We start from the raw sequence: 17899 nt of genomic DNA on the forward strand, positions 1-17899 counted from the left end.
TGAGCTGACATTTATCTACAGAAACTCCAGCAAATGTCAACAAGAGCTCTTGCTAGATCTGATGTGGTCCATATGGCCAGAACTCCCAGCCTATGGCCGGAAGGCTGCCCAGTTTGTGGATCTACTAGGATATTTCTCCTTGAAAACCCCACAAACGGAGAAGAAGGTAACATTGATTTATGGGCAGAGAATCTGACTTGCTATATTTACCTTTTTGTTCTTTGCATTAAGAACTTTAAGCCCAATTCAGAAAGGAGGTCCACATTTGAAATCTCTTAAACATATCTAATTTTGCATTTCTTAATAAGCATTCCCCTTAAGTATAAAGGAAAATCAAGTCTTTTTATTAAGACTTTCTCTTGGGCTTTAACTATATTTCTTTATTGAATTCTGTTTCAGTTAAAGGAATATTCACAGAAGGCTGTGGAGATTCTGCGGACTCAAAACCACATTCTTACCAATCATCCCAACTCCAATATTTATAAGTGAGCTTTGTTTTGATCTCTACCTTGAACCTTAGTCAACAGTCTGAGTTGCTGTTTGCATGTGTTAGGCTCTTACATATGAATTGATACTATCCCTGTAGAATAGTGACCCTGTCTAATTGACCTTCAAATCCCTGTTGCATAGCCCAGGGCCTTGCACATAGAAGATACTCAAAATGTAATTGCTGAATTTAGGGTTTTGTAAGCAGCAAACATAAGAAGGTCATGAGTTTCAAGGGTCCAAGTCTGATACTGAGTTATAATTTATATATACCACAGAATTCACCTATCTTAAGTATATGATTCAGTGATTTTTTTTTTGTAAATTTAATTCTGACCATTCTTTAAATAAATCTTAATGCAACTTTTTAGGATTCTGGTAACCTCAGGACAGTTCAGAAATAGGAAACATCTAAGGTTGATTAGTTGAAAATTCCTTCCTGTGACTTTTAAATCCTTCTGGAACTTCTCATGTTTCCTTGTGTTCTCACTAGGGTGGGGCTGACTTTGGGAAACATTGAGCCATGACTTTTTCATGGTTTCTTTGTGAAGAAATGAAAATGAGAATTTTCTTGTACTAAGACTGGTTTCTTTCTTAGCACCTTGTCTGGCTTAGTGGAGTTTGATGGCTACTACCTAGAGAGTGATCCCTGTTTGGTGTGTAATAATCCAGAAGTGCCATTTTGTGTAAGTAACCAGTCTTTCACATGGACAGTCCTGAATCTTATAGGTCTGGTGGCTTTCTTGTTTCCAGAGATTGATAGTTATCGTTTAAGTGTTCCTTTCCTAATGGTCATCCTAAATGTCCTAAGGACAACAGTGTGAGTTCTTACCTGCTGCTGTATTTGTTATCTTCAATAGAAACTCCATCCATGGGTGAAGAGTGGGTTACACTGATGAATTTTGAAGATGGCAGGATGCACCATTAGCCTTGAACTAATACAGTATCTCATGTGTACTCTTGCATTTAGTATATCAAGTTGTCTTCCATCAAAGTGGACACACGGTACACTACCACCCAGCAGGTTGTGAAGCTCATTGGCAGTCATACCATCAGCAAAGTGACAGTGAAAATTGGGGACCTGAAACGGACTAAGATGGTGCGGACCATCAATCTATATTATAACAACCGAACTGTGCAGGCCATCGTGGAATTGAAAAACAAGTATGAGCTTTTCAGACTTGGGGAGGGGCAACATGCTTGTAAGGCCCAATTCCAGATGCTGGCCTTGATTCCTGGAATTGGATAAAGCAGTACATCCCTAGAGGCCCAGTGTGTCCTTTCATCCACTTCACTTGTGATTGAGGGGCAAAAATGAAATACCAGTTTCTAAGGATGTTAACAAAGGATATTTAAAAATAACGTCCATTGGGGCTCTAGGGTCTGTGGAAGTTGTTCAACATCCTGCCTGGAGAAGGGAAGCTGAGTGAGGGGGACTCTAGCCTTCTCATACCCCTTTTACTTAGAGCAATTCTATTCTATATAAAACCTTCTATATTGGGAAGTTGTGAATTGAGACATGTCATATATGGATGGGCCAAGACAAAATAGTCACTTGCATGGGTTACAGTGTTGACTTCTACATTGACAGAGCTCTTATTTTTTAAGTCTCAGGCACTGCTATTTGATTGGGGACGTAGGTAGATACTACTTGAATATTAAGATTTGAGTGCTGTTCAGTACACAGAATGGAAATATTGCTGTTGTTCCAAGAGGCAGAATAGAATGTAACATATCAACAACCAATAGTCACTAGAAGCTCACCTAAAAGAATTTTACCCTTTGATAAGCAGAGTTAACATTGGTGACCTGAAAATAGGAGTTGCTCATTAGTATAACCCATTCCGCTCCAGAGGAGGTTGATTGGATTTTATACTGTGTTGATTCAGCATAGCTACTGGTATAAGATTATGTGTGCTCAAATCCCAGCTCTTCTACCTATCTTTGTAACCTCGAAAAAGTTATTTAACCTCAGTTTCCTCAGCTGCAAAATGGAGATAAGTCCCTACTTTTAGGGTATTATTTTAAGGACTAAATGCAATAATATGTATAAAGTGCTAAAAACAGAGCCTAGCATGTAGTTAAGTACTCAGTAAATATTACCTATAGATATATTGATGTAATCATCCCTAAATTATTGCTTGCCTTTCCTCTTTGTGACTATTTGGCATTTGGTCTAGATCCTGGGGTATGTTCCTTTGCCTCTCTAAGCAACCTAGCTTTCTCCTTTCAAGGTAGTTGTCATGATGGGAACTTGTGGTAGTCATCATCTTTGTACCTTTTGGTGTTGTAGACCTCAGCATTGCATAATGGACACACTTCTGTTGTTTTCTGGAATCTCAAAAATCATCCTGTTTAACAGCTTTAAAATGTATGTTCTATTCTTTTTTATAGAGAAAAATATAGTGGAAAATGAAAAGAAATTAGGTTGTTAGTCATTTGCCAGCTTTGTTTTCCTTAAAGTAACCACTTAATTGCCTTAGAGAAATTCATAGGGTAATCATTCTCTTCAACTCATCAGACCATTGCGGGTTAAACAAGAGGATATTGGCCCTTCTGTCCCTCTAAATGACATGGTCTCTCCTAGGCCGGCTCGCTGGCATAAAGCCAAGAAGGTTCAGCTGACCCCTGGGCAGACAGAGGTAAAGATTGACCTGCCATTGCCCATTGTGGCCTCCAATCTCATGATTGAGTTTGCAGACTTCTATGAAAACTATCAGGCCTCCACAGAGACTCTGCAGTGCCCACGCTGTAGTGCCTCAGTCCCTGCCAACCCAGGTGTATGTGGCAACTGTGGAGAGAATGTCTACCAGTGTCACAAATGCAGGTAAGCCAGTGGTTATCATCCAGGCCAGAGGCCAAGTTTGTATCTTATATTTTTCTGAAAGAGTTTCGGTGTGGGAAGTTTCAGTGTCTGGTGGTCTCATAATAATTTGAGGATTATGGGTGAGTAGAGTTGGTCTAAGAAGAGAGAGAAAGGAGAGATGTGTGTATTGGTCTACTTGGCCTAGTGTGTGTGTGTGTCTGTGTGTGGGGGGTGTGTGCGGTAGGCAGGTCCTCTCTAGTTCTGGGCCTTTCTTGTTATTGGTTGCTTAAGTCAACCTCTCCTATATGTTATTCTTGCTCCAATAATCCTTGGAAGAGTTTCCAGAGTATATTCCAGAAATGTGCCATGATCCATGTCACAGTCACCCACAGTCCACCAGCACTTTGCTGCCCCTTTCTGACCCAAACACTTTGATTCCTCAGATCTATCAACTATGATGAAAAGGATCCTTTCCTCTGCAATGCCTGTGGTTTCTGTAAATATGCTCGCTTTGACTTTATGCTCTATGCCAAGCCTTGCTGTGCAGTGGATCCCATTGAGAATGAAGAAGATCGGAAGAAGGTGAGGCCAGAACTGGTCTAGACTTAGAGTCTTGGTCTGAGCTTTGGTCAGAGCTGGTTTAGTTCATTGTGTTTTTCCTTCTAGCCTAATAGCCTTCCTTAAATCAGTACCAGTTCCAGGGTCCAGCTTTTGGGTGGGAGTGGATGATGTCATAGGGTATGCTGAAATACATGGTTTATATAGGATTTCAGAGATGTGTTCATTGAAACTAGAGTAGCTCAAGGGGCAAATAACTTCAGAGGGAAAAGTCAGGAAGAAGTTGGGTGACTTGCCTTAGCTTTGTTTCACAGGCTATTACACATTGAGGCTGTTGGCCTTCCCTCAGTAGTAGACTGTCTGATTGCTAATTCCCAAGCCAGCATGATGTAGTGGATCTGTATTATCTGAGGGCAGCTGAAAATGAGGACAGCTACTGGGATAGCTATGAAAAGCAGCATGGGAAAGTAGAAAACAACTACCTTTGGAGTTAGAAGTACAAAAAACTTCCATTTCCAGCTATGTTTTTTAATACTTGTGTAACCTGGCATATAAATTAGTTCTCTCAGAATTGTATATTATATGTTGCATATGTACATTGAATATTATTTAAAATAATATTCCCACTCACAGGATTATTGTGAAGACTAGAGATAATATGTGAAACACAGTTCTAGACCTGTAAGAAATGTTTCAATAAGTGGTTAACAATTAGGATTACTCCATGAAAGTCACCATGTTGAAAAGGCTTAATGTATAATCCTTGTCTTTTCCTGTCTAGGCTGTTTCCAACATCAATACACTTCTGGACAAAGCTGACCGAGTGTATCATCAGCTGATGGGACATCGGCCACAGTTGGAGAACCTGCTCTGCAAAGTGAATGAGGCAGCTCCAGAAAAGCCACAGGTAATACCAAGCTATAAGGGTTATTTGGAGAGAGTTTTGGGTCGTGATCAGAAGATGGTATCCTGATTATCTTTATATGGAAGCCTGACCACTTATTTATTGGGGTTCCAGGATGACTCAGGAACAGCTGGGGGCATCAGTTCTACTTCAGCCACAGTGAATCGTTATATCCTACAGTTGGCTCAGGAGTACTGTGGAGATTGCAAGAACTCTTTTGATGAACTCTCCAAAATCATCCAGGTAACGAATGAAAGCAACTTTCTAGTATGTCCTGTTTGAGTGTTATCATAATGTTTTTAAAGCAGCCCCATAGCGCTCATCAGCACTTTAACTTTTGGTGTTTCCCTTTCCCCAATCCACCTGAAAAGGCTGAATCTACATGACTGTACCAAACAGGGTCTCTCCTTCTGTGCTTTCTGGTGCTTGTTGGAGAGTTGAGTTCAGTCTAGAAACTGAGAATAATGAAGATAGGAGGTTATCAAAGATCTCTTTTTTTTTGTCCATCAACTCAATCCCTCTTTTTGTAGAGGGTTTACTGGTTTTAAAAAATTGGGTGCTAAGAGTCTGTTCCCTGCCATGTTTGAAAGACTAGAAGGATATGACAACTCCAATTAATGAGGGCAGACTCTGCATGAGGTGAAATGTTATATAGCAATCTCCGTGGGATGGTAGGCTGGCCATAGATGGTGTCTCATACAAAGAGAGCGACCAGTTTACCTTCCCCCCACCCCACAATTGCTGGTGTGCCACCTTTGCCACATGTGCATACATTTCTGACCTTTCTCTGGTCTTTAATAGATGGTATTACACAAGGGTTAAGAGCATCAGCCTGGGAGTCAAACAGATGAGGCTCTGAGTTCTGCCTCAGTTACTTACCTTGGTCAAGCCAACCCCTCTAAACTTCAGTTTCCTACTCTTTAAAATGAGGATAAAGTTTCTAATACCACTAACTTTTTTTTCAGAGCAAGAATAATTTTCAAATAAACTTCTTGCTTTTTTTTTAATTGCTTATTTTCCTTTTCTTTTGGTCCCTTTTATTCTTAGAAAGTCTTTGCTTCACGTAAAGAGTTGCTAGAATATGACCTACAGCAAAGGGAAGCAGCTACCAAATCATCACGGACCTCTGTGCAGCCCACGTTCACTGCCAGCCAGTACCGTGCCTTATCTGTCCTTGGCTGTGGCCACACCTCCTCCATAAAATGCTATGGCTGCGCCTCAGCTGTCACAGAACACTGTATCACGCTTCTCCGGGCCTTGGCCACCAATCCAGCCCTGAGGCACATCCTCGTCTCCCAGGGCCTTATCCGGGAGCTGTTCGATTACAATCTTCGCAGAGGGGCTGCCTCCATGAGGGAGGAGGTCCGACAGCTCATGTGCCTCCTAACTCGGTCAGAGCCTGCACCACATTTATGGGGTAGTACTTCCTACTAAATCGGGTTGGTGGCAGGAGTGATAACTGGTGCAAAGAATTGTGCTTCTCACTGCCAGATAGATTAGCTAGCTTGTGATTGAGGGGAAAATGGGAAGATATTTGGGGGATAATTGAATGAACTTGAGCATTTGAAACCCAGGTTTCCTTGTAACTAGTATGGTTGGGAGGAAACTGAGTCTTGGGGTGGGAGTAGAAAGGAGTAACTGAGCACTTGGACTCAAGAAAGACTCATTCAAAAGAATGCAGTGGAGCTTAGTGATTAAGAGCTTGGACTCTAGATCAGAAAGACCCAGGCTCAGTATCTGGTACTTTGTACTATGTGTCTTTGATAAATTACTTAAGTTCTCTAAGTCTCAGTTTTCCTAATTAGAAAAGTCTGTAAATACCTTAAAGGTTTGTGGTGTTGATGGAATGAAGTTATTCATGTAAATAACTCATATTTATGAAACACTTTATGTGGTTTATTTACTAAGTACATGACATAATTCCTGTAATACATTAGGTACTTGATAAATATTACTTGCTATATTATTTATTCACACATTTAAAAAATATTTATTGAGCGTGTGCTGACTGCCTGGCACTGTGTTAGCCTCTGGGAATAGAACATTAAAACTAGACAAAGTCCCTGCCCTCATGTAGCCTACATTCCAGTTGGGAGGAACTGCCGTAAACAAATAATTATAGATATAGTGTCAGAAAATAAAGGTTACAAAGAAAATAAAACAGGAATGATGACTCTGATGGTGTGTGTGGCAGTGTGTGGCAGTGTGTGCTGTTTTGAATAAGGTGGTCAAGGAAGACCTCCCTGAGGGGATGATATTGAGAAAGACTTGCATGAAGTAAAGAAACAAACCATGCATATGTTTAAAGGCAGTGGATTCCATGCACAGGAAATAGCAGAAGGGCTGGGAGACAGGAGTGTACTAGGAATGCTGCAGAAACAACAAGGAGTCCTGTGTAGTTGGAGTGAAGGATGCAATGGAAGAGAAATGCGGAAAAGGGGAGGAAGGGATTAGGTGAGAGATTGCCAGGGGACAGATTCTGTAAGATCTTGAAGGCCATGTTAAGGACTTTGGATTTTGTTCAAAGTGTGTTGGGAAGGAAGAGAGTGACATTAAACAATTTGTTTATTCTTCTTCTTCTTTATAATAGAACCATAGGTAAGAAATATGGATGCCTTGTGGGAAATGAAGTAGAGGCATTTGGAGAAGATGAGGAAAGAGCTGTGGTCAAAACAGGGCATGGACACCTAGGTTTTAGAGACCAGGATAACACCAGATAGCCCCTAAGGGCTCTGCAGCTGGGACATGGACCAGGGATAAAATCTCCCTCTAGGTGGTTGGTGTTGCCCAGCCTTCAGTTAGTGTGTGATCCCAGTAAAGGTGGCTGGGACATAACTTTCTTTTTACAGTCCTATTTATGTTGGTCCTGTCACCAGGGATTTGGGAGGCCTCAAGCTGTGATCTTAGCCCTGGGAAAGAATTAGAAAATTTAGGGTCAGGTAGCCTTAGATATAGATTTTATTTGGGCTCCCTTGGGCAGAAAGGAGAGAGAGGACCAATTGTGAATAACAGTACTGTATTTCTTTGTCTTCCTAGAGACAATCCGGAAGCCACTCAGCAAATGAATGACCTGATTATTGGCAAGGTCTCCACAGCCCTAAAGGGACACTGGGCCAATCCTGATCTGGTGAGCAGAACCAGTTTTTCCCTTACACCTCCTCACTCTCCTTCTGTGTGGGCCCTGAGCTGCCTTGTTTCCTTTACTCCTTCCTTCTAGTCTCATTGTGATGACTAAGGAAGGAAGGAACAGTACACTTGCAGAGCTTACATCCCCAAATGATTTTCCCAGGCTAGAGCCAACTTCATAAGGAAAAGAGAAATGGGTAGTCATAGGGAGTACAGGGGTTTCCATATCTCCTCTTTCCTTGGAGCAGAGCTTGGACATAGCCTCTGGGCCCTTGCTGATCTTTCAGACCCTTCTCTACTCATGCTTTTTTCCATTGGTATTGTAGGCAAGTGGCCTTCAGTATGAAATGCTGCTGCTAACAGATTCAATCTCAAAGGAAGACAGCTGCTGGGAGCTCCGGTTACGTTGTGGTGAGTTTGGGCAATGTCCTAGTTAGGGGCTTTTCGGCTGACGAAAAGGAGGCTTCCAGGTGTATAATCCTCAGCAAAAGAAGAATGAGTTAGAGAGAAAACTACCCTTGGGCAGGCCCTACCAGAGCAGGGCTGCTGTGTTCTTGATGGTTACTGCCTTTCCTCACTGCCCCTAGCCCTCAGTCTTTTCCTCATGGCTGTGAACATTAAGACTCCGGTGGTCGTCGAGAACATTACCCTCATGTGCCTGCGGATCTTGCAGAAGCTGATCAAGCCACCTGCTCCAACCAGCAAGAAGAACAAGGTACTGGGCTGCATCTAAGAGGACAGGGCAGGGCTTTAGCCTACCTCATCCCCTGGTCAGCACTGGACACTGCCTACTAAAAGTGTCTGCTTTTCCCCAAACTCACCTGACCTGGCTGGGAACCAAAGTTCAGCAGAGAGAGGTTGGGATTCTTAAAAATGAATGCTTCTCAGAGATTGAAGAAAGGCAAAAGTAAGACAAACACCATAGTACAAAAGGATAGAACACATTGGTTAACAGTGGAGCACTGCTTCTTTTTACAGCCACATCCGATGACTTACAGCTCCCAGAAAACACTGCTTTCCTCCTACCCCTGTGCCTTTGCACATGCAACATTGCACCATGGTGAAAATCCTAGGCAATGAAGGCAAACTTCTTAACTTCAAATCTTCTGTTTGGTAGATGGTCAAGTTACCTTGTTATGGTCTTCAGTTTCCCCATCTAAAATGGGGATACATATAGTCTCCACCTTGAAGCATTGTGAAACATAAATGACGTAATGCAGATAAAATGCTCAGAATAGTCCCTGGAAGTTAGTCCTCATTAAGTGCTATGGCTGTATGTGTTTTTCTCTTCTCTAGAATGTGCTCCTTCACTTTGTGAGTTGTTCCTTAAAAGATTCACTTCTCGGGCGGGTAACGGTGGCTCAGCGGCAAGAACACTTGCCTGCCATGCCAGAGGACCTGGGTTTGATTCCCGGTGCCTGCCCATGTAAAAAAAAAAAAAAAAAATTCACTTCTCTACTAGACTGGCTGTGAGCTCCTTGAATCCAGGGACTTGTCTTATTAAAATTTTCTATGTCTAGTGCATAGTGTGGTCCCTGGCAAAAAATGCCCATGAGCCATTCCAATTCTTGTTCAGTCCTGTTGAACCATTCCTCAGTGGAGAACAGTGTTCACTTCAGAAAGGTTATTTTTTGAGTGCTAAGTACTCGGAGTTCTGGTTAGGGAGTAAGCTGGACATTGAGCAATTTAGTATACTTTGTGCTGATCTGCCCAAACACACCACAGAAAAGACAGGACCAAGGCGCCCTCTTTTCCTTCCTTTGATGAAGGATTATTTCCCCTCAGAATGGATTCCCAGTGGATAAAATTGATTCTTTGTTGAAAAGAGGAATACCACTCCCACATTACCGTCATTTTTTCCCACAGTGTAAGTAAGCCAAAAGGGGATTTCATCAGTTACCCTGTAAGCACTGAAGTCTAGTGTTAATGCTCACTTTTTGTTCAAGTTTAGTCTAGAGCAATAGTTTTCAAAGTGTGATTAGCAGATCCCTGGGTCTTCCCAAGACCCTCAGGGAATCTGTGAGATAAAAATTATTTTCATAATTATACTAAAACACGATTTGCCCTTTTTACCATTTTGATATTTGTGCTAATGATGCAGAATCAGTGTTGTGTGACATTGTTGGTGTCTTAGCACCATAAGGCAGTGAGTGGTGAAACATTGTGGAGTTGTATTCTTCACTGCTGTGCGTTTGCAGTAAAAAAAAAAAAAGGCCATTTTCATGTGAGAATGTCCTTGATGAGGTAAATTTACTCATTTTATTAAATTTCTACTTTTAAGTACTAGCCTTTTTAATATTCAGTTTGACAGAATGAGAAGTACACAAAAGACACTTCTGCTGCACACCAAAATACAATGATTTCTTGAGGAAAAGCAATTGTATACTTGTTTGAGATGCAAGCTGAACCAGCTGCTTTTTGCATGGAGCTGCATGTGTACTTGAAAAGACAACTGAGACACAAATTGGGCTTATTGAGACATGGGTATTTGGCAGACATTTTTTTGAAAAATGAATGAAGTAAACCTGTCACATAACTCCATAAACTAGTATTTTCCAAATATTTCCAAATAATGTGTTACAAAATCATGCATGGGTAAAAGATGAATTTTAACGCAACAGAATATGAAGAATTCAGTTTGTGATTTCAGATTCCACATTATAACTAATTTTTAAGAAATGATCGCTTATTTAATTTTGGTTTAGAATCACAGAAAACATCCACAGTTAGTTGAGAAAGCTATTACAATATTCTTCCCTTTTTCCAACTACATATCTGTGTGAGGCTGGATATTTTTTAGATACTTTAACCAAAACAATGTATCACAACAGTTTGAACGTAGATACAAATCTGAGAATTTCAGCTCTCATATTGAGCTAGTATCAAATGATTTTCAAAAATCTAAAATAATGCCACTCTTCTCTCTAGATTGTTTTGTTTTGGAAAGCATAAAAATGTTATTTAGGTAATAGGTATTGGATTTATTCTTATTTTTAAATGAATTAATAAATATTTAAAATTTTTCTCAGTTTTAATTTCTAACATGATAAGTATGATAGATATAACTGTGAACAAAAAATTCTTCGGAATAATCATTTTTAAGTGTGTATAGGGGTATTGAGACCAGTAAGTTTGAGAACTGCTGGCTGAAGCTCTTTACCACTCAGGCTATTTCTAGTTAGTTATGGCTCTTTAAATTCTGCAGGCTGCTCAGTGACCCCTAGAAGAGTTATGCTTTGGGAAACTGTAAATCAGCCTTGGGAAAGGAATTAGCTATTTGGCTGTGGGATTGTCTGTAGGATGCCAACTACATCTTGTCCTGCGCAGTGAAAGCCAGCAACCTTAAGCTCACAGTAGAGATGCTGCTGCTAAATCTGGATCAGAGTGGTTGAACAAGAACACGTGTTGGGTCATAAAAGAGATTGATTCTTCTGATCTTGTTGCCTTTGCCTTTCACTTGGAGTGCCAGTACCATGATATTGGAGCTGAGGCTTGGGTGTGCTCCCAAGCTATCTCACCTTGTTCCGCTTCCCTCCTCCAGGATGTTCCTTTTGAAGCCCTCACCACAGTTAAGCCATACTGCAATGAGATCCATGCCCAGGCTCAGCTGTGGCTCAAAAGAGACCCCAAAGCATCCTATGAAGCCTGGAAAAAGTGCCTTCCTATCAGAGGTGTGTCAGTCTCTTTAAGGCTTGGGAAGTCCATCATTTTTATCCCTGATCTGACAGCCTTACAGCTTTCCTGTTTTGTGACTTTCATTTACTTGCCCATCTCTGTACCCCTTTGCATTCCAGGAATAGAAGGCAGTGGGAAATCCCCCACTAAATCAGAACTCCGCCACCTCTATTTGACTGAGAAGTATGTGTGGAGGTGGAAACAGTTCCTGAGTCGTCGGGGAAAGAGGACCTCCCCCTTGGATCTCAAACTGGGGCACAATAACTGGCTACGGCAAGTGAGTAACCATCTTCTAGGTCCCTCACCCTTGTTTACCCACTGCTTCCAGAGTTTGAACAGTGTATTTTTGCTCCTCTCTATAGGTCTGTCCTGGTTTCTCTTGTTTCTTGTAGCTATTCTTGCTACTTTTCAAATAGGAAATAGAGTTCTTACTTGGTAGTCTGGCCAGAAGAGAATTTTTCTCTGCGGTTCTCATCAAGCTCATTTTGCTCCCTGCTTTCTTCACTGACCATGTAATGGAACTAAACCTCAGTATCTATACTCCCTTCTTTCTTCCTTCTCTCATATCCTGCTGTCCTTTCCTCTTTTTTTTTTTTTTTAAGATAGTGTTTTAAAGGTTTAAAGTATTTTAGAGAATCCATTTGTTCATTGATACATAAAATATGAGCTACTTGGTTTATATTAAATGAAAGTATTCAGCATATAGATCCCCCCCCCCAAAAAAAAAATAAAGAATTACAGAAGTCTTTACTAAGGAAAATACTGTGAAGAAGAAAGATTTCTTAGCAACTTCTTTCTGAAGTCTGCAACAGTTGCATCTTGAGTTAGCTGGTGATTTTTTACCTTTAACCTTTTCTTTGAGAGGTGCTCAGTGGACTTCTGGATGGGTGGTAGGTGATTGCTCTGTCAGGAGTATAGGGAGATGGTAACATCTGAGCCAGGGGCCTCTCCTCTCTCTCCTGTGTCCTGCAGGTGCTCTTTACCCCGGCAACACAGGCTGCACGACAGGCTGCCTGTACCATTGTAGAAGCTCTAGCCACCATTCCCAGTCGCAAGCAGCAGGTCCTTGATCTTCTCACCAGGTACTATTCTGCATTCTATGTAGAATGCCACAGAAGCAAAGTTTTAAAAAGTTGAGTTTTAGTAGTAGAAGTAATTGTAGCAACAGCAACAGCAGCTAACCTCTGCTGAGATCTTAGGGGTGCATACATGCCTGGCATACATTATCTCAGTTAATCTTCATAGCAACCCAAGTTTAAATCGGCTAATTAACTTGTCAACTTATGGCAAGCTATGAATCCAGGCAGTCCAATTCCAAAGCCCACATTATTAGCCACCAGGCTCTGTGGTACACTTGCCTTCTAAATGGTTCAGTCAAAAAAGGAATCTTGCTGCCCAGATAACTGCTATTCATATTTTGGTGCTTGTTGTTCCAAATGCTTACAGTTGATGGCATTATATTCCCTATTGTGTGTTTTTCCTAAGTGTGAGAAGTTCCCAAGAGGGAACTTTGAGGTTTTTTCAAGATTGCTCCCTCCATGCTTTCAGCTTTGAGTTTTCTAATAGTTCCTGCCTCTCTCGATGCCAGTTACCTAGATGAATTGAGCATTGCCGGGGAGTGTGCTGCTGAGTACTTGGCGCTCTACCAGAAGCTCATCACTTCAGCTCACTGGAAAGTCTACCTGGCAGCTCGGGGGGTCCTTCCCTATGTGGGCAATCTCATCACCAAGGTAAACCACCCCATAAGCTTTGGAGAGTGCCCCCTCCTTCTTTCATTTTGCTTTTGCTCTGAAATCAACTTTTGCCCTGATATAAACAAAGTTTATGTTGTTGAACATATTATTTTTATGACTTCATTATGTTTATCAAATGAATATAGCAGTCTGGTGAAGGCATTTTAGTTGTTTCTAATTTTTGAGTACTCCCTTAACATCACTGGAACTGTCCTTGGCTTCTTAGAAAGGAATTCTTCAAGGGTTTGGGTTGAGTGATCATTAGAATGAAAGATGGTTACTATCATCTTTAATTGAGACTGCATCTTTAATTGAGACTGCAAGCTCCTGGGGCAGGCAGTGGTGGGGGTGATCGGCCTCCTTGGCCTTCTTGATAATGCTGTCACGCTGACCATTCTTATCGTCCTATTTAGGAAATAGCCCGTTTGCTGGCCCTGGAGGAGGCCACCCTGAGCACTGATCTGCAGCAGGGATATGCCCTCAAGAGTCTCACAGGTAGAAGGAGCTGCTTTGCCCTTTGCTTTAGGGCATCCTGGGTGTATTTTGGAGATTGGCCCTTAGTTCCTTCAGTACTGGAATTGCCTCTCTTCCCTCTAAAATTGACCATATGCAGATTTAAGCACCGCATTTTTCTCTTCATTTTTCTTTTGAGCTCCTGTTTGCTATTGACCCATTCAGTTCATTGAGCTCCTGCTCTGTGACATGCACCAAGATAGATTCTCCCTATGTTTAAGAAGCTCATACTCTTTTAGAAGACACAGTCCTTCTTTGCTTATATTATCATCCAGAACTCTCACAGCAACTTTTTTCTGTTTCTATAGGCCTTCTTTCCTCCTTTGTTGAGGTGGAATCTATCAAAAGACACTTTAAAAGTCGCCTTGTAGGTACTGTGCTGAACGGATACCTGTGCTTGAGAAAATTGGTGGTGCAGAGGACCAAGCTGATTGATGAGACCCAGGATATGCTGCTAGAGATGCTGGAGGACATGACCACAGGTAGCACTGCCAAATGTTCTGGGGCCTGAGGCTTAGGTCCCCCTTCTGGGTCTGAGTTTCATTTCCCCACATTTCTCAGAGCCAGAGAAGGGATGACAAATATCTCCTCAGATTCAGGGAGAGAAACCATTCTCTAAAGAGAATATTGTTTTTTTGAATTGTAAAATTCCAGAGCTGGGCTTAGTCCATTTGGACTTTTTTTTTTTTTAAATTAATTAATTAATTAATTTATTTATTTATTTTTTTATTAACGGAAAGAAAGAAAAAAAAAGAAATTAACACAACATTTAGAAATCATGCCATTTTACATATGCACTCAGTAATTCTTAACATCATCACATAGATGCATGATCATCGTTTCTTAGTACATTTGCATGGACTTTTTATACTGAGCTTGTAGAGAAGGAAGAGATCGAGAGTTCTCAGGTTGGTATCTTGTCATTGGTTCTGGAAAATTCTCAGCTATTACCTCTTTAATAGCCTCTGTCCTCTCTCTCTTTTTCCCTTGTGGAATTCCGTTTTCTATCATCCATGTCCCTTAATCTCTCTTTCATATGTTTTGTCTCGTATTTTTTGTGCTCGTTTTGGATAATTTCTTCAGTTCTATCATTCAAATCTTTAATTTTTTCTTCAAGTACGTGTAATACGTTTACTGAGTTCTTGTATGGATTTTATAGTCTCTTGTTTTTTTATTCACATTTTCCTTCCCTTTTATAATCTTTAAATATATTAGACATTCTGTGTCTAATAATTCAGAAATTTGAAATATTTATGAATCTGATTCTCCTGTTATAACTTTTTTGTCTTTTGCTTATATCTTTTTGTATTTTGTTTATTTGGACTGTGAATCATTATTTTAGAGGTCGTATTTGTAGAAATCCTTCAGAACCCAGTACAAGGAAGGGATGGGTTTCTCCAGAGTGAATTTGTAACTATTTCTACCAGTCGTCTTAGGGCACTGCTATCCCAGAACTGCCTTAAACTAAGTTCTGGGTTTCAGGTTTTTCAGACTTGATAAGTAGTGTGATATTTGAGCTGCAGCCCCTTATGAGGTGAGGGCACCGCTTATTGTGTGTTCTCAGAGGAGATTTTTTTTCCCTCTTTTCTATGCCAGATTTCAAGAGAAGAAATTTCCTTTTAGTTTTTTAGTTGGTTATTTCTAGTTGACCTTTATACCAAAGATGTAGCTCTTTTGGAGTATGAGATTTGTGTGTGAGAGAGGAGTTTTCTGTTAAGCCTTCCACCTTGGCAGATTTTGAATTTTGTATCCAGCTCCCAGATGCTGGCAGATTATGAACATCAAAACTCAAGGCAAAAACTGTTTCAGGGTTTGCTTATCTTCCTGGGTTCCTGATTTCTCTTAATTTTTCGCCTTTGATTCTTCTTTGCTAGTGTACCAACTCACTGTTAAATTTTTATTCGGCCATTTTAGGTTTTTTAGTGGGAGTCGGAGTGGTAAATAGTCAGGGAACCTAAGTCTGCCATATTGCCAGAAAAAGAAATCTTTCTGATGCCCTTACATTAGGCTACACTGAGCTGGTATGTGACTTTGTCAGGTAGACCCTTTTATAGACCACGTTTCTCCCCCTTACATAACTTGAGGCTGTCTATTTATCTTATAAAGGGAAATCTATCTGATCTTTTAGGCTAAAACTTACAACTATAAATTTATCGTTATTTGACTGGAATAAACTTAGGATATTGTTTAATATTTTTTGAGTTCCTGTTTTGTACAGGAGATGCGAAGTTGATAAGTTAAAATCCCTCTCCTTAAGGAAGTTATAATCCAGAGAGGTAGCAACATCAGTTCACAACTAACCGTAATGTGGTGTGTTAAATTGGGAGCTAAGGACTTCAAATTGAATGTGGTCTGAGTATAATACCAGTCAGTAACACGTTTCCTATTGAGATATTGATTTTTCCATGTAAGCAAGGATTTGCCAGGGAGAAGGAATCTGTCAATGATGGTACTTCATTTCGTTTCATCTCATTTTCTATCTGTGAATCTCTTTCCTAACTGACTTGGCCATTTTGATTTCTGGCAGGTACAGAATCAGAAACCAAGGCCTTCATGGCAGTGTGCATTGAGACAGCCAAGCGTTACAATCTGGATGACTACCGGACTCCTGTCTTCATCTTTGAGAGGCTCTGCAGCATCATTTATCCTGTAAGCTGAGTGGGGCTTCCCATGGCTCTGAAGGTGTCAGCACAAGCCATTTTGCTATGAAGACTTTTGGCAATTGATTATAACCTTGGGGAATCTTACCTGCTGTGGACCACGTAGTCACCATTTTAGGAAGATCAGCAGAAGCAGCCTCATAATTTTCCTGTTCCTGATGATGGGAAATCTAATTACCTTTCTTGGTCTTATTTCCTAGATTCAAGGTCAAGAGCTACAGTCTTTTTTTGTAACTAGCTCTATCTTCCCATTACCAAAATCCTGATGTTTATCCATCTAACATGCTGCAAAAGAAATAGTATTGAGCTAGAGTATACAAAATTTTCACTCTTCCCCACCCTATCTCATTTCGTGCATGCATGCAATACATGTGAATTTGCTTGAGCTATATAGAAGCATGGCATAATCCAAAGTCACCCCCATCCTGTTACTGAGGAAGGATGTAAAACACCAGTGTCATCATTAATGATTACAGATCTTTGGGGTTGGACATAACCTCATTGTTATATAATATAGAGAAGACCCTGTTCTTGACTTTAAGGTCATCACAGATAATGTCATCAGGCCCCAGATTGGTTAGCATTGCACAAAATGAGCAAGAGAAGAAAAATACCCTATTTATTTCAATAATACAACTTTCCTATCTTACTACTTGTCTGCTTGCTTGATTCTGCTTTCATCTCCTGATCTACCCTTGAGTTTCACAGGAGGTGCTTGATATTAAGGCTACTTGAATTTCATTTGGAATTTTTTGAATTATGTGAACGCTGTGCTTTTTTTATGCTCTATATCATTAAATGTATAAGGGGCTTAATGAGTTTGGTGTATTTCCTCCAGTGTCCATTGAAGAAGTAGCAAGCTATAAATCTAAAAGGCCTTTGCTATCCCTCTACTCATATCTTCATGCCATCCCTTCTGATTATCCTTCTCGCTGTCCTTTAGGAGGAGAATGAAGTCACTGAGTTTTTTGTGACCCTGGAGAAGGATCCCCAGCAAGAAGACTTCTTACAGGGCAGGATGCCTGGAAATCCATATAGCAGCAATGAGCCGGGCATTGGGCCACTTATGAGGGACATTAAGAACAAGATTTGCCAGGACTGTGATTTGGTGGCTCTCCTGGAGGATGACAGCGGGATGGAGGTAACAAGCATGGGACAGTTCTGCCCAATAATTAGGAGCATGCCCTGGGATCAAATCCTGGTTTTCTCCTTTGTAGCTGATTAACCTTGGCCAAATTGCTTACATTAGCTTTCTCATCTTTCAGTAGGAGCTAAATGATTCCCCACCTACTTGGGATGGAATAAGCAATGGTTCGTGGCTATTGGTTGTAGTAATGGTATCTTTTTATTATTGTTGTTGCTTCTGGCAGAAGCTCCTCAGTGATTCCAAGTTAATTGAGCTCCGTAAATACTGGCATTTTAGCTTTTGTATCTGTAC

The 17899-nt window shown here is 40.8% G+C and overlaps 1 protein-coding gene across 14 annotated transcripts in view; it reads left to right on the forward strand.

Moving 5' to 3' along the window:
* The window catches only part of UBR4 (ubiquitin protein ligase E3 component n-recognin 4), a 154827-nt gene that overhangs the window by 110338 nt on the left and 26590 nt on the right, over positions 1–17899 (forward strand). For all 14 annotated transcript variants that reach the window (XM_077151062.1, XM_077151075.1, XM_077151065.1 and 11 more), the window contains 20 exons: positions 22–166; positions 400–485; positions 1085–1172; positions 1457–1650; positions 3074–3313; positions 3736–3874; positions 4632–4757; positions 4869–4997; positions 5802–6145; positions 7791–7881; positions 8207–8291; positions 8468–8595; positions 11422–11551; positions 11675–11832; positions 12528–12637; positions 13144–13285; positions 13702–13783; positions 14110–14283; positions 16329–16450; positions 17405–17602. In XM_077151062.1, coding sequence (XP_077007177.1) covers positions 22–166; positions 400–485; positions 1085–1172; positions 1457–1650; positions 3074–3313; positions 3736–3874; positions 4632–4757; positions 4869–4997; positions 5802–6145; positions 7791–7881; positions 8207–8291; positions 8468–8595; positions 11422–11551; positions 11675–11832; positions 12528–12637; positions 13144–13285; positions 13702–13783; positions 14110–14283; positions 16329–16450; positions 17405–17602 — 2911 coding nt within the window. The remainder of the gene's footprint in view (positions 1–21; positions 167–399; positions 486–1084; positions 1173–1456; positions 1651–3073; positions 3314–3735; positions 3875–4631; positions 4758–4868; positions 4998–5801; positions 6146–7790; positions 7882–8206; positions 8292–8467; positions 8596–11421; positions 11552–11674; positions 11833–12527; positions 12638–13143; positions 13286–13701; positions 13784–14109; positions 14284–16328; positions 16451–17404; positions 17603–17899) is intronic.

Source organism: Tamandua tetradactyla, chromosome 2 (assembly GCF_023851605.1).
Source record: "Tamandua tetradactyla isolate mTamTet1 chromosome 2, mTamTet1.pri, whole genome shotgun sequence".
Classification (NCBI taxonomy): domain Eukaryota; kingdom Metazoa; phylum Chordata; class Mammalia; order Pilosa; family Myrmecophagidae; genus Tamandua; species Tamandua tetradactyla.